Source organism: Drosophila albomicans, chromosome 2L (genome assembly GCF_009650485.2).
Source record: "Drosophila albomicans strain 15112-1751.03 chromosome 2L, ASM965048v2, whole genome shotgun sequence".
Taxonomy (NCBI): domain Eukaryota; kingdom Metazoa; phylum Arthropoda; class Insecta; order Diptera; family Drosophilidae; genus Drosophila; species Drosophila albomicans.
This window is the reverse complement of record NC_047628.2, coordinates 8,187,912-8,203,713: the sequence shown is the minus strand read 5'-3', so window position 1 is coordinate 8,203,713 and position 15,802 is coordinate 8,187,912. Positions and strand designations below refer to the sequence as shown.

The 15,802-nt window shown below is 38.6% G+C and overlaps 2 protein-coding genes across 9 annotated transcripts in view; one reads left to right on the top strand and one right to left on the bottom strand.

Moving 5' to 3' along the window:
* LOC117565820 (uncharacterized) overlaps positions 1-3,184 on the top strand; it is a 76,060-nt gene extending 72,876 nt beyond the window's left edge. The window contains 1 exon segment of the mRNA XM_034245123.2: positions 2-3,184. Within this exon segment, the coding sequence (XP_034101014.2) occupies positions 2-1,998 (1,997 nt within the window). The 3' untranslated portion in view covers positions 1,999-3,184.
* A 3,264-nt stretch (positions 3,185-6,448) lies between these two features.
* LOC117564679 (mucin-5AC) overlaps positions 6,449-15,802 on the bottom strand; it is a 101,152-nt gene continuing 91,798 nt past the window's right edge. For 6 of the 8 annotated variants that reach the window (XM_052003010.1, XM_034243545.2, XM_052003011.1 and 3 more), the window contains 5 exons: positions 11,306-11,413; positions 10,439-10,637; positions 10,194-10,372; positions 9,284-9,455; positions 6,449-9,219 (listed from right to left, as the gene is read on the bottom strand). In XM_052003010.1, coding sequence (XP_051858970.1) covers positions 7,991-9,219; positions 9,284-9,455; positions 10,194-10,372; positions 10,439-10,637; positions 11,306-11,413 — 1,887 coding nt within the window. In that variant the 3' untranslated portion in view covers positions 6,449-7,990. Of the gene's footprint in view, positions 9,220-9,283; positions 9,456-10,193; positions 10,373-10,438; positions 10,638-11,305; positions 11,414-11,855; positions 12,587-15,802 lie in introns of those variants that run through there. The other 2 variants (XM_052003013.1, XM_052003014.1) reach the window with 2 other exon arrangements.

Below are 15,802 nucleotides of genomic sequence, written 5' to 3'. Positions count from 1 at the left end.
GGTCGCTACGCTCAGCTGTTGAACGAACAGCGACAAGTGCTGTATGTGCCACTCTCCACCAAGGGCAAGTTCTATGAAATTGAGCCGGGCATACCGCAGCTGCTGCAGAAACTGGGTGACACGCAACGCAAACTGAATCCAGAGTGTGTACATCGCTTGGGTGCTCTTGTCTCGGCGGCCAAGCAGTTGCCACTGATGTTGCGCTACATTTCGGGACCCGCCGGCACCGAGATACCCGAGCAGCTGTGCATCAGTCATGTAAGCAAGGAGGATGTGGTCATTGGCTGTCCCATTGACGAACAGTATGCTCACAGCTCAACACCACCTTCGGCCGCACAGCCGCCGTTGCAATTGCGCAAATTGTATTGGAGCAGTGATATGCAGTTGGTAAAATGCCTGCTGGGATTCGTATCAGATCAGCGTATGCTGGCCAATGGATATGTGCAGAGTTTGCTCAAGTTTTGTCAATTCAATTGTGATCAGTTTCTAAAACTGGTGGAGGTTGAGTTGCTGCAACGCAGCGAACGATCCGGCAGTAAAACCCGTGAAGGTCTCAAGATCCTCAAGCCGTTGCATTTGCCGAAGCTGTTGCGGCGCGAGAAGAGCAGTATGGCGGCAATAACGAATACGTCGGCCCATGAGAAGGAGGACTCAATCATATTTCTTAGCAAAACCGATCTGGAGCAACTCGAAGCCAAAGAGGCGGCAGCAGCTGCTGCAGCCGCAGCGGCAACGCTCAACAGCAGCAATGAAACCTCAACGCAGGGCACAAATCGCATCACCGAGCGCATGAAGGTCTTTCAATCCACCAAAAAGAAGTGGTTTCGCAAGCAACAACAACATCAGCAGCAGCAACAACAGCAGGAGGATAAATCTTGTGTTGCGGAACTGCAAATGGATGTGCAGGCGAAGCGCATGAGCATGGAGCGTTATACGGACATGTCCAAGTTGTTGCAGGAGCGTTTTGGCAATGTCGACAATGAGACATCCATTGCCACAGTCCACGCGGACACACAGTCGCTACACAGCGAGACGGAAACGACAACGTTAACCACCAGCATTGACCACAGCTCCATGCCCAAGTCGTTGGACACTCTGCTGCAAAAGTCAATGTCGCTGCAGGACATTGAGCTCTTGAATGGACAGCGACAGCAGCGTCCCGATCTTCTTTCGGCACATAATGCGGCTGGCAATGCGGATGCCATTAGTGAGGCAGGCACCGAGCTGGAAGATGTGGAGAATCAAACGCCACCGCCGCAATCATTCATCACCGAAAAGCTGTACAATGAGTTCCATGTAAAGACCAGACAATACAGCAAATCGTCGAGCAGCCTGCATCAGTTGCGACACTTTTCGCTGCCGCAGAAGATGCAGCTGCATGAAACGGAACGTGAACGTCGCAGTCTGGCGCAATTTAAGGCCGAGCAGCAGCAGCTGGCCAAGGAGCCTATCACTGGACGACGTGCTGCTGGTGGCGTCTCATTACTGGGTGGTTTGGTGGCTTTGTCGCCAGCTGCATTGCTGTCGCCCACCTCTCTGGTGGAGGATGATTTGCCCTACTCGAATGTGCGCGATTCTCTGGTGTTGTCCAGCCTGGGCAGTGTCCCCGCTTCGGCAGCACCTCAAGCAACTGTCGCACCCATTGCTGTCGACTACACCAAGGAGAATATCTATGCGGAGATTTGCGCCTCACACACATGTGACACTTTCTCGGGCGTTACGCAGCTGACGCAGCTGCCACAACACGACGAGGGAGACGACAATGTGGACGATGATGATGATGATGGTGACTATGCCTCGCTGAAGTATCAGCCGAATGGACCACAGTCTGTTAGTCGCGTGGAAATCAACTGCACGCCCGCCACAAGCGCCATTAGCTACCACACGGTTTATCTGGGCGAGGAACCGCTTGGCGAGCGTCATGCGACTGCGGGAGCTCAGCATGTGACTACAGTGGAGCTGGCTGGCGAGGATAACATATACAATACGCTCAAATGATGATTTATGTGATTTCGGCATCGACATCGATTAGCCGGCGCCAAGGGTCTATTCTGAATGTGAAGGACAATGCGAATAGAAAATAGATGATACACAATCTGATGCAGAAACCGTAATAGAACCGAAAGAAACCGATGCAGATGCAAACATGCTTCTATATCTACATGTATTTTACTTTTAATCATCCCTAACTTTGTAAGGGAAACGCGAACAAAATTGAAACTAACTAACATTTCTATATAAAACTTATGAACTCTTATGAAAAGCAAGAAAAACCAAACGTAGAATGAGTTAAGCACTGAAAACTTCAATACGGATAGAATTCACTTTTACAATATAAAAATGATTTAAAAACAGTTGTACCAAGTGAAAATTCCGCACTCAACAATTCAATTCAACATGTATTCGATATTACTACATGAAAGTGAAAATGCAAAACATAGTAATATTTATTTCATTTGCAAATTTTGTATTTGTGTTGTATTTAAACTGAAAACCCGAAACATATATTAATTTTATAGACTGTAGTTGTAACACACGAAGAAAACAAAACAAACATTGTACATGGAAAGCACGATCGTTAGTGCGACTCGAAATTTCCTCTACTCTAGGAACGCTCTATAAGCAAGCTCCCTCTCAAAAAAATGACAACTCAAATTGTAATATTAAATGATAACAAAGTGAAGACAAGCAATTTGTATTGTATATAGGCTTAGCACACACCACACACAAACATACCACACACACTTATATTTATATATTCGCATATAATTCATGAAACTGAATATTTGAAATATTTGCAATATTATACAATTGTATACATAATAACTTACATATACATATTTACCTAGACATATAATATGATAATACATCTCTATCTCTAAATATGAAGTTTAGAAATCTTAGCGCAAACCTAAGGTATTACTAGCTTGTAGGCAATCAACAACAAGTCAAATCAAATCTTAAACGATAGATATATATATACAAAAATATATATAGTAATACACACATGTATATCTAGATCATAAGACATAAACATACTTACATCTATAGAATCTATGACATAATGTAAAATAGCTTGAAATCTATGGACTAACAATTGTGGTCCACTTTTACACGATCTCTCGTATTTGTCGCTCTGTTTAATACTGTATACTATATACAATATATATACATATATTTTTTTTTACAAAAACAAAAACGGTCTGGCATGGCCTTAAAATTTCGTACTTTAATCTGTCTGTCCGTTTTGAGTGCGAGTTTTCTTTTGTTTTCTCTAAGTATTCTCAGTCACAACATTGAGCCATATTAATAACTTGTTAAGCAGTCCCAAATATGCATTACTATATTGAATATGTTCTAGTCCTCAGTTGAGAGATTTCTATGCGTGTGCTTTCTCTTGTATTTTTTTGTAAATTTCCTGTATCAGATCTAAATATTCTCGTCAGTTTGGAATATGAATGATCCGCTGGAGGTCTATTAATTTCCTATCAAAGCGACATGCCAAACTGTGTGACCTTTTTGGCAAGGCCAAAAGTAATTTAAATAATTTTCGATTCTCGAGTACTTTGAATAAACAATTAGCAATGAATTTATGTTTTGCGAAAAACTTATCAATATAATGAAGCAGTGTTTAGATTTATGTAAATGGATCTGTATAGCTGAGATTTTATAATATTGTCTATTCCCTTTATCATTTACGATTGTTACAACACTTACTTACGAGTACAAGCAAAACTTTTGATTTACAAATGCAATTGAATTTGTTTTATTTCTTTTTGTCTTAATTTTACAGCATTCTTAAGGTAACGTTATTTTATATTGAATTATTAATTTTTATACTTATAGACAAATGCAGCTACAATCAAGTTGAAGCATGATTCGTATTCAGACGTAAATATTCGAGATAAATAGATTAACAAATGGAACCCTGTAAAAACTAAAGCAATACTCACAAAAAAGCTATGATACTAGTTGTAAAACCTTTTGCATGTTCTGATAAATGCAATTTGGATGCGTTTACAAGACAATTCGTAGTGAAAAGTGATAGTAGCTAAGAAAGTTACAAGAATAAAGAGGGAGAAGCGCAAATTCGTGAGAGAGAAAGAGTCTATGATGTGCAGCAGCTCTAAAAGAAAAATTTATCTTAATAAAAATAATAATAATAACAATGGGTGTGGTGTGTGTAAATGTACTAAGAGTACTTATACTTTGTAGCGTTTACCTTTGCATTTGAATGTTTTGTAGACACGTAAGTCAGGCTTCACTGTAGCGCAAGGGTGATACATTGTGGATAAAGTTGATAAACATAAGATTTGTATCTATATAAGCAACTACCCGCCAGCATATAAATTGGTGTGATAATTAAATGTCTAACAAACCAACAAACAAATGATACATTTATAAATAATAATTATATGTAACGTAGTTAAACATAAACAAAAAAAAACAAAAAAAAATGCAGTTTTGAAATTTGCTTTTAGAGCACAATATATACGATATACGAGATATATATATATATATATATAAATATACATACTATACATTATTTATTAACTATGCGCATAGAGCATTTAAAAAATGAATCAACAACTTTGCTTTAATGTGAAAAATACAATACATATTAATTGTCATCAAAGATTTAAACATTAGCTAAACAATTTTCGAAAGTCATAAGCAGCGCTAAGCAATTTTCAGGGATTTTTAAAAGGAAAGGCAGAATAAAACAAACAAAACCGAAACAAAGACGAAGAAAATGATAATGAAAACGAATGATTACAAATTGTATGCTTAGTTTAGAATACTCTAAACTAGCGCCCTAAATGCCGCCCGTAGGCCTTTCGAAGCAGTTAAGATGGAAGGTGAATTGTGTTGAATTGAGATAAATTGAGTTGAGTTAAGAGATCCAGTCCCCTAAGCAATACAAACATTTCTAAATACATAAAATGAAAGAGCAACTAATAATAGATTTATAACAAATACTACACATAATACACTCAAAATACACGAAACGTACATATTTATTACTCATGTTTTTTGGTGTCTATGTTAATCCCTAGAAATGGCAATTAATCAATTTAGAATTCAACAATTCAAACATTAGTAGAACTTTAATGTCAAATGCCCACAAACAAAAATGATGAAATGAAATTCTATTAACAAGCAAACAAATTGATATATATTCTCAAATATACAAGTAAAAATAAATACATAGTTCAAGATATGCAATATTATGTACATTTATGTACTAATAACCTCTTCGAGCACTTTTGGAGGATGCGATTCCGAACTCAAAGTTTAGGTATTCACAATGAGTAAACTTTTGAACTGAAGATGATGACTATGACGATTATGATAATGATGAGGATTATGATGCCAGGTGCTTAACCACGGCAAGACTGAATTGATTAAAATCGATGATAACGCAAAATAATTAATTGAATTGTTTGGTAATGGGTACACACAAACTGATACTGATATTATTGTTGTAGTAGATCTTTTTATAATATACATACACACATAACGTACATACTGCATGCATATATTGTAATTCTCAAATCAAGAAGTCCCTTTTTAGCAGCTTGACTGAAACCGTTTCAAACCGTAGCGAAACTTAAACCCAATCAAATCTATCATACAAATTTATATTTTACGTTATAGTGAAAAAAATAGATAATGTAAATGAAAACAGACCTTTTGGCAACACAAAACTTTCAACAAATACAAATGAAATAAATGAATATGGTTATGAAACTGGTAAAGTTGTTTTTCTTATATTCCAAAAATACGTTAGCCCTTCAAGTTTTCAAATTTAGGGTGACCAGGTAAGTTTTGAAAATAATAGTTAAGTTGGCTGCGCGCAAAAATTGTACTCACGTGAAGTTGGCTGTGTGCAAAAGCTAAGCACAGTTTGACGGTTAATTTAGTAAAGCGCGAAAATTTTAAAATTACGCTATTCATTTTATGGATTTGTATCTTTCGGAAACAATTCTTGAGATTGAGAGAAACACATTCAAAGCTTCCGAAAAAATATTCAAATTATTTTGCGAAATATTAAAATCAACGCAGTGCTAAATGGAAATATACCAAATTAAATATTTTGGTAAATTTTGCGTGCGGTCACATCTAGACAAAGGTACTATGGAATACAGCTTTAGGGAAGAGCACAGGTAAAAATCTATCTATAACATATAATTGTTCGACATATTGTCAATATGTTTGAATTCACAAGCCTAAAATCCTAAAAGTATGCAAAGTTTTGTAAAATTTGCATTTGACAACATAGTACACTTGTATCTATTGAAAGACGGACAAATCATTAAGACTATCCCAAATTTGACAGTCTAAAGAAAAATTCTTTAGGACAATATAAACACTGGTCTTTAAATAATACTTGACTAATGAATTTTTAATATTTATTAGACTAAAGAAAAGATTCCAATCATTTTTCTTTATGTATTTCGGTTTTATTCTGCACATACATTTACTGACATACATACTAATTCATATTTCATCTTTATAATCATAGTTTTCTATTAGTTGCATAGTTTTGCTTGTTATACATTTTATTTTCAATTAAGTAGTTTCTATTATTTGCCCAAATGTTATGTAGCTTTATTCTCTTGAATCACTTGATTTAGTTTTATTTGCTATCATTATCGATTTAATTGATTTTTTTTTTATAATTTCTTCGATGCGCTAGTTGAAAGAGCCAGCCATTATTGTTCGAATTTGAATTTTTGCAGTAGCTTTTAAAAAGTGCCTTAAAAAGTGAAAAGAACTTTGAGAAAATGAAAAATGTGTGTTTAAATTGAACGAAATTGAATCATATTTTCTTATACTTTAATAATTTGTTGTTATAAATTATTTTTATTTTTTTGTTTTTTCTTTTGTTTTTGGTTGAGAGCTCTTTCAACGTTTTAAGACTCATTTGGAAACTGTCTGTGTTTTAGGGATGCTTCTGTTCATTCTACTTATTTGTTACTTTTGGGCCAGTGTAGTTGTTATTTAATTTGTTACATTCAACTACATGGACACTCAATTTTGGGGATACATATCTAATTGTTATATTGCATGCTTTTGTTTTCAATTCAATTACTTTTGTATTATTTGATTCTTTTAGTTTTTATAATGCCCACACGGAAATCCTTATTGAAATTTAGCTCTTAGTTGATGGGAACCAACTGGACGACACCATGGCTTTCCTTCGCTTTATTCAAAAATTTCTTGTTATTATAAGTATTCTATTATCTGTTGTATATTTATTTAACGATATGTTGGTATACAAACTTTATAATACCCTGACTAATATAGGGATAGCTTTAGAAAGCGCGGGTTGGCAATTTTCTTTTCATTATTTATTTTTTTTTGCTGAGCACTTGGCCAATTATGTAATTGCCACAGAGTTGGAAAATAAAGAGAATTCTGATCTAGAAAGAAAAATACATACAAGTCGATACTAACAGTTCAAGAAGTTTCTCAAAATGATAGAATATATGTTATGTTACATACATTAAAAGGAGCAAGCCCTAGGGAATTAATAGACACTGAAAGCTCATTGTAAGGTTCAACAGTATATTGTAATGTCAGTCATGTTCTGAATTCACCAATTTAGGTTCTATTATAATACATTGTTCTTCTCTCAAATGTTGAAAATGAGAACAAATAATTGCAAATTTTTTTTAGGTTTGCATAATTTTGGGGATTTGGGAATTGAGAACACGACTGTTGGGCTTTTAACGGAGTGTTTTTTGTTTGTTTGTTTCTTGATTCTTCTTGTTTATAGTAATTGTTGCTTGATCTTGTGGCACATTCAAAAGATAGTGTTATAGTACACATACACGCACACATTCATACTCACTCAGTCTCACACTCACACTCTCACTTACGCACACACAAACATTCGAGCACACTCGCATACACACACAATGGTACCTAGATTGTGGCTGCATGAAATCCTAACTAAAATCGTAACTAACTGTCGCATCATCATTTATTGGCCAAGCTTTGCTGGACTGAGCACCAGCTCCGGCTCGAATTTGCTAGCCGATGGCTGTGGCGGTGGCAGCAGGGAGCTGCCACGCCCTCCCACTGTTGCGCTTGCGGATGACGGCTGTGATTTGTGCTCCATGCCAAAAAGGGACGCCGACGTAGACGCCGATGAGGCCGTTGCTGGCCGCTGCATTGTCATTGCCGACGTCATCCCTGTCATCCCCGTTGCCCCCGTCGCTGCCTTGGCTGCTGTTAACGGCTGCAATATGCTCAGACTTGTGGTTGCAATGCCCGTTGGCTCCAGCACCTGGCCGGGTATGCTTGCCATGGCAGTGCCCGCTATCGATGACGTCGGCGGCGCGGGCAGCGGCAGCAAACTGATCGTTGTCGTTGTGCTGAGCGTTGGCGACGCACTCGACGTTGCCGTTAATCCACTCAAGCGGCTGGCTGGCATCGCATAGACGGAACTCGAGCCGGTCAACGTCATGCCCAGCGGACCACGCACCGTCGCCGCGGCTGAATAGGTGTGCGGCTGCGCCGGCGGCAGATCGTAGCTTGTGGGATGTGATTGTGAGCTGGTCAGACGTGTGTTGTTGTTGGTGGTGGTGGGCGTTGTGGTCGTCTTGGGCGTGGCACCCGTTGAGATGCCCGGACGTTGCGCTGGCGTGCTGAACGCTGCCGTATTGCTTTTGAGTCTTGGTATCGCTCCGGTGCTGCAGCTGCTTGGCAATGCCATCGGCATCGGCGCCGTCGATGTAGACGTTGATGTTGCAGTTGATGTCGTCGTTGGTGGCACAATCTCTGTGTCCATTAGGGAAGTTTCCTCGACGACCACAATGCCGTCCAGCGAATCTCTGACGGTGGAGGAGGAGGACAACGACTGCGACTGCTCCGGTTGCTCCTGCAACTGTTGATGTTGCTGTTGTTGCTGTCGTTGTTGCTGCTGCAGTTGCCTCTGTTGCTGCAGTGCAACACGTTGGCGCACCAATTTGCTATTGGGTTTTTCATCTACTGTGCTCAGGGTTGTTGTGGCTTTAGTTGCCGTTGCTGCTGCTGTTGATTCTGTTGGTGCTGTTGCTTTGGTGGTACTACTCGTAACGGCAGTTGTTGTTGTTGCTGTACGTTTGGCTAGCTGCAGCTGTTGCTGCTGCACAATCTCCTGCTCCTCATCGCTCATCTCGCACATGTTCAGAGCCGTCTGCAGTTTCTTCATCTCTAGCGGCGCATCAGCTGTAATTAGTTCACATTATAAATACATATACACTTCAAATGATTGCTGTTCAATTAAACTAACCACCCATGTGATCCATGCTCTCGGGCTCATTGATGATGGGCACAACTCGATTGATCGCTGTCTTCTGCTCGTTTTGCATGAACAGCGATGTGGTGGCAATTTGTCGCAGTGCCTCCATTCCCTCATTAAGCATCTTGCTCTGGCTGCGCTTATGCGCAATCGGATATTTGGGCTGAAAGAATAATTTGTTTATTATTTAAGAAGAAAGCTACAGTCGAGTGTGCTCGACTGTTGGATACCCTCTACCAATTTTCAGTAAATGCAAAACAGTGTGGTACTTCTCTTAAATTATATTAATTTATCACAAAAATACTTATGTACCAAGGGCTATATTTGGTATATTCACATAGAACTACATTTAAAATATACCATCGAATTCAAAACATACCGCATTGCCAGCCAAGCCAAATAATTACAATTTGTAATCTGTTTGCAACCAAATTTTATGAAATGATAAGTCATCTAAAGTAGTACAGTAGAATGTCGATAATTGTATTCTAATACTTAACACAAAAATGTGACTTCATTGACAATCTGGTATATTAATATTCTTTGGTATATTTTCATTGAGCTACCTGGAACTTCAAAGCTATAGTATGCTTTACTGAAAGAAATCCCTCAAAACCTGGATCATCGTATACTTTTGTTAAGCGCACAAGTGACGAGATTTAATACCTACGTTATGTTTAACTAAAACTTTAGTTTCAACTTTTCACACACAACACAAAATGTGCTGTCTTAAAACCTATGCGATAATCTAAAATGGGCAGTTATGCGCAATGCGATTAAGTTTTTGATGAACAAACAATTTTATGCAATTACTTGTAATTGCATGTAAATATCCAAATTTTACTGTACATTATTTGAAATTGAAGGTTGTACACTATTATTCGTCAGGATCTTAACTTACCTGCACTGCAGGTCCGCGAGCAATGGAGACGCGTTTGCTCTCATTGCGAAGCAGAGAAGTTGTGTGATCCGCATCGATCTTGTTACCATTTTTCTTGCGCGTCTTCTTGCTGGATGAGATGCAGTGTGATGGACAGATGCAGAAGAGGATGCGTAAAATGCAACAGATCAGGCCCAGTCCTGTAAGGGAAAACACATTTAATATGTTGATAGCAATGCAGTAAGAGATAACAATTGTTTTATTGCCTATGAGAGAGGGCCCTATAAGTCTTAGCTCCACTGTTTTAAAACCCTTCTCGCCGGTGCCGACAAATGCAATGACCAGACCCAGCGCCACTGTGCCAAGTCCCACATAGAGAAAGGCGTTCGCAAATGTGCTGGGTCCTCGTAGAACGCCCAGGAAATCTTCATCGTCCGAGGAGCCGCCCAAAGAGGCATCTTGTATCTGTGAAGTGAGAGACAAATCTATTACTATGAGAGTACAAATGAAAATGATCAGAGCATTATTTCCCCAACTTATGCAAGTTAATTGAGATCACTGAGGATGTGAAAAATGTGAATTTCGTATATAATACAAGTCCTGGCTACAGTCTGATATTATCTCAGTTATCTTTGCATTCTAAAGAGGGGCTAACACTCGGAAATGGAAAAGAATTGTAATTATAGTTTAATATGGGTAAAAAGGGCATGAAAATCGCAGTTAAAATGAACTTAAAAATGTTTGGCATTTGGATTGTAGAGTATCAATAACAATGATAATAATAATAATGGTAGGTACGAGTATATATGGCTTCTATAAATATAAATTCCTGCGCCACCTAGAATCGAATGCGCTGAACATATTGCTTAAAGCGAGGTGTGATCATAAAGAAAGAGGACATACGAATAAATCATGCAGTTGAAGGAATTAAATGTGCGACAATTAATAAAAGGAAACTGATTTCCTTGATTTGTAGTAAATTGGTTGGTAATTTGTTGTTTTTTGATAGTTGTGGTAGTTGGGTTATTATTGTTGTAGGTTGGTTTTTTGTTGTAGTTGTTGTTGCGGATGCAGATGCAGATGGTACGGTATTTACACAGCGCTATGTGAGAGGCTCTACGTGATGGACTTACTCGGTTACGCTTCACCCAGCGTCGATGGCAGGTGGCCTGTTGCTGTTGCTGCTCCTGTACGCTGCAGCGGCGGCCGCGCTCCAGCCAAGCGGCGCGTCCCTGAGCGCACTGTGGGATCACAGTATCGATTGGTTAGATTTTATCGATATGCGGACAACGTATGGTCACGAACATCAAAAGGCGAATGCGACATCGATATCGATATCGATAGTGGTATCGATGACGACGGCGACGACGACGACAGCGACAGCGACATCGACATCGACGATTACAACACGCGCACGCACGCACGCACACACACAAACACACGCGCACACACACGCACGCACGCCCACACATAGATAGCGTGATGGTGTGGCCGGATGGTGTTGTGTTGTTGGTGGCGGTGGGTGGTGTCGTTAGTCGTTAATCGGTGGTCGGTGGTTGGTGGTCGGTGGTCGGTGGTTGTGGTGGTGGGGCAAATGCATAGAAAATATATACAGTTACTGTGATTAGTTTGGCTGTGTGAGAGCATCGCTCGGTGGATTTTCTTTTTGTTTTTCTTATTTACTTTTGACTTTTTTTTTCGACTATTCGTATAAATATATATTTGGTAAAAGCATACAACAAAAAGAAAAAGTAACAAAACAAAAGTACAACTCATTTCACAAGAGAGTAACGACTAATGCAAAAGCAATCAACTTTTAATTTCAATTTTGCAATTCTCAATTCAATATTCAATTTCATAAAGTTGTTTGTGGTTTTGGGTTACACTTTCAATGATTTCCATCAATTACAACAACAATATTAAAAATACTTGACAGCCAATAACTTGTACAACGATTTAAGTATATATTTTCGATTTTTCTTTTTTTTTTTTTTTTTTGTTAGTAAAAGGCATAAACACACATTGAGTTAAGAAGGAGAGTAAACAGTTAACAGTTAGGTTATGAAAACATAATATATGAAAAAACACATCAAGTAAATGGAAAGAGGTTGAAGGGAAGAGAAAAGAGTGGAAACGTCAACACATCGAGAAAGAAAACATAAAAAATAAATATTAATTGAAAGAGAAAGGTCAACACACTGCAAGACACAACTTGAACTGCATTCAAGAAATTGTAGGGTATTCCAAACTCCATATGCTAACTTTAAAAAATATTCTCATGCCTCAGCGCCAAGCTTGCGAAAGCTTTCATAGCAAGATATAGTAAAAATATTTATCAATCATCGTAGATCAGTCATGCAATAATATTCAAAATAAAGACTAAGTCCCTGAAATGTTTGCCAGAAAACACTCTCAACCCTTAATAATATATTAAAAAAAAAGGTATCAAATATTAACTAAATTTTAATATTTATTTAAGTTATATTTGATCAAAATTGTTAATTTTTTAATGTTTAGTGAAATAAATAAAATAGACAATATTTGTAATGTAATTGAAAAAAAAATAATGTATTAAATTTTAAAATGTTAAAATGAATAATTTGGTTGATTTAACCACTGTATACATATACATATGTTTTATTTATTTATTTGCTTTTTAAAGTAAACTTTCCGCAAATCAGATAAACAAAAGTCAATGCCATTTCAACTTGGACACACAAGCACACACACACACACACACACACACCACACTCCTCATTCACTCACAGGCATAGACAGACCCACACTTAGACATTCTAATGGGCTGTCGCGACTCGCGATACGGGGACGCTAAACCTCAGAGCCGTAGACCTTACTAGACTATACGATACGATACCATATTAACAGGGGACTGCCGCTAAGCCAGCTACTAAATATGCTGCGTGTTAGTAATAAGGCAAATAAAATGACACATCCACACAGACATACAGATGCACAGAGTGGCCTATATACAGAGCCATCAGATATATAGATATCTAAGTGTTGTTACTATTTCTATATATATGCACACATATATATATATATAGTATATATAATATCTGCACGTATATGAGTATATCATATAAAGCGAGTATGTGAAAGCGTTGTCAGGTCGCACGCTCGACGGAGTTTTTGGTGCTGTTTCTGTTTCTGGTTTCGTTTGCTTTTCGTGTGCGAAATCGCAGCCACATGGAGGAGGCTTATCGATCGGCACTGAGTGCTCCACATAACTGTAACTGTGTTGTATGTTGCCCTTGACTTGTTCTTGTTCTTGTTGTTACTGCTGCTGTTCTTGTAGTAGGTGTAATCAACAATTTGCGACGCTGATTGACGAATGACGGAGGCGCCACAGCAGACCACAGTTGTAGTAACTTACACGCATTCACGCAGCTTGTGCTGAGCTGCATGGAGAGGGGATTGAGGTGGTTGGTTGTAAACAAAATGTTGTTGTCAAGTTCGCAGTTGACGACGTGGCAGGTGTGTTTATTCGGGCTCTTGGTTTGTTTGGCCTGCCCGGCCCTCCAAATGTGAAATGCGAAAATTATAGCTAACTGGAATATAATTTGCCAATTGTGAGACCACAAATATAATTATTATTATTATTATTGCAATATTGTGGGCCGAACTGTGACAGCGACACGTGGCAAATGGCAATTCATTTAAAATTTGCATTCTATTTCAGTAGAAATTTTTTCATGTTCGGTTTTGTTTTTTTTTTTTTTGCATACTTTATTTTCAAGTCGATCACGCCAGGTGTTCATTAAACTTTCACCTTTTGACAATGGCTTCCCAAACTAATCGCTGAATCCATATCACAATGGATTAGCTATTTTTAAACATACTACCCGCATACCATAAAGTTAGCTAGCTAGCTATTTCCTTCATTCTTCCCCTTCCTTAGTATTACACTCAACGTTTTTAAGCACACGCAACGTCGAGCACCGAAAAAAAAGTTGTCGAAATTACAGCCAAAACCTCAAAAATTTTCTCCACTTTTTGCATTCTTTTTCATGTTGTACGAGGGTGACAAAACGCTAATGAACAGCACTCACGGAAGCAAATGGCAGCTGCCCCGAAAATTGTGCTACAAAATTTGACGTTTTATGGCAAATCGAAGTACTACGACAACTCAAAAATATGGTCACACAGGCTGACATCAAAAAAATTGTAATTAGTTCATTTCTTGTAAGCCAGATGATTAGAAAAAGTTATTTAACCTCACTTTAAACCTTTACCAAATTGATTTGGTAAATGACAATTCTCTCCTAGTTTATATTAAATTATACTTATAAAATGAGTGATTATGTACTTCGTGTGTACAAATGTTGTTGGGGAAATACAAGTTAATTGCAGTGCAGCTTTTAATAACGATAATTAGCTGCTGGTTTGGGATTTTCTGGCCACACAGATTGCCGCCATTGATTTCTTTCATAATAATAAATTGTTGTGGCGCCGAAAATTAACATGTAGCTGCAACTATACGCCGCGACGTGACAAAGGCGCAGGAAGTGTACAACACATTAACGACTGTAATTTATTGTGGCCCTATTGATTGTTGAAGATTGTTTTGTGATTGTTGTTTGCCTTTTGGGCTTTGTTTGCTGTTAACTTGTTGTAAGTACTTGACTGACATGGGACTCGAGCTATGCCTAATTACAGATCAGCGAGGGACATAAATAATTCATTTCGAGTTGGAAATGGAGCTGACAATCGCAACTGTAGCCGGAAGTTCAATTCACTGATTGAATGCATAGACAACTGGAAACATGTGTCAACTAGTTTCGTTTGAGTTATACTTTAATTTTATTAAAGCGACTTTAGTTGGATAATGAACTATCAATTGGTTCTAACTCAATCTTCGTTCAATTTTACATTGACTTCGATTTAAGAGCTTTCCATTTCCTCAAAGTTCGATCTACCCAAACAGCAACCATAACATTACAATTGCACGTTCACATCCATCTCCACGTTTACGTTCAGTCCACGTCCTTGTCGACAGCTACTAACTGCCACTGGACGTATGTGATTGTGAGTGTAAGCAGCTCGGCAAGCAACGACTTGAGTTTAGTTGAGCTGAAATGGAAAGAGCTGAGCTGAATCAAGTGCAAAATGCACTTGAAAATCAACAATCAAATACTGTGGCACAGCCAGAGGCACACAGGTGGGCTGCCAGCCAAGTCCCAAAGTCTCGAGCTCGAGCTCGAGCTGGAGAGTTGAAGGAAAAAAATGTGCGCAGGCTAATGAAAAATGCAGCTGCAGCAGCCACAGCTGCGACTGACACACACTGAGAGAGGCGCATAAAAAAAAGAAAAACCTAATGCTTAGACAATGCAGTCAACTGGATGGGAACAGTGCAAACGAGAAGGAGAAACCGAAAGAGACGACACTATGCTACTCAGGGACAGCTATAGAGACATTACAGCCAATTTCACTAAATGACACTGAACGTGTTGGCCCCCCCCTCCAACCCGTATTCCTCATCTAACATCCAACATCCTCAACGGCCAGCAGTCTCTTAGTTTCTGGCAAGAGCCTTGCCGGGTGTTGATGTTTCCTTTGTTTTGCTGTCGCAACCCTGAAGCAAAAAAGCCTCAAGGTGTTCACAGCTCATG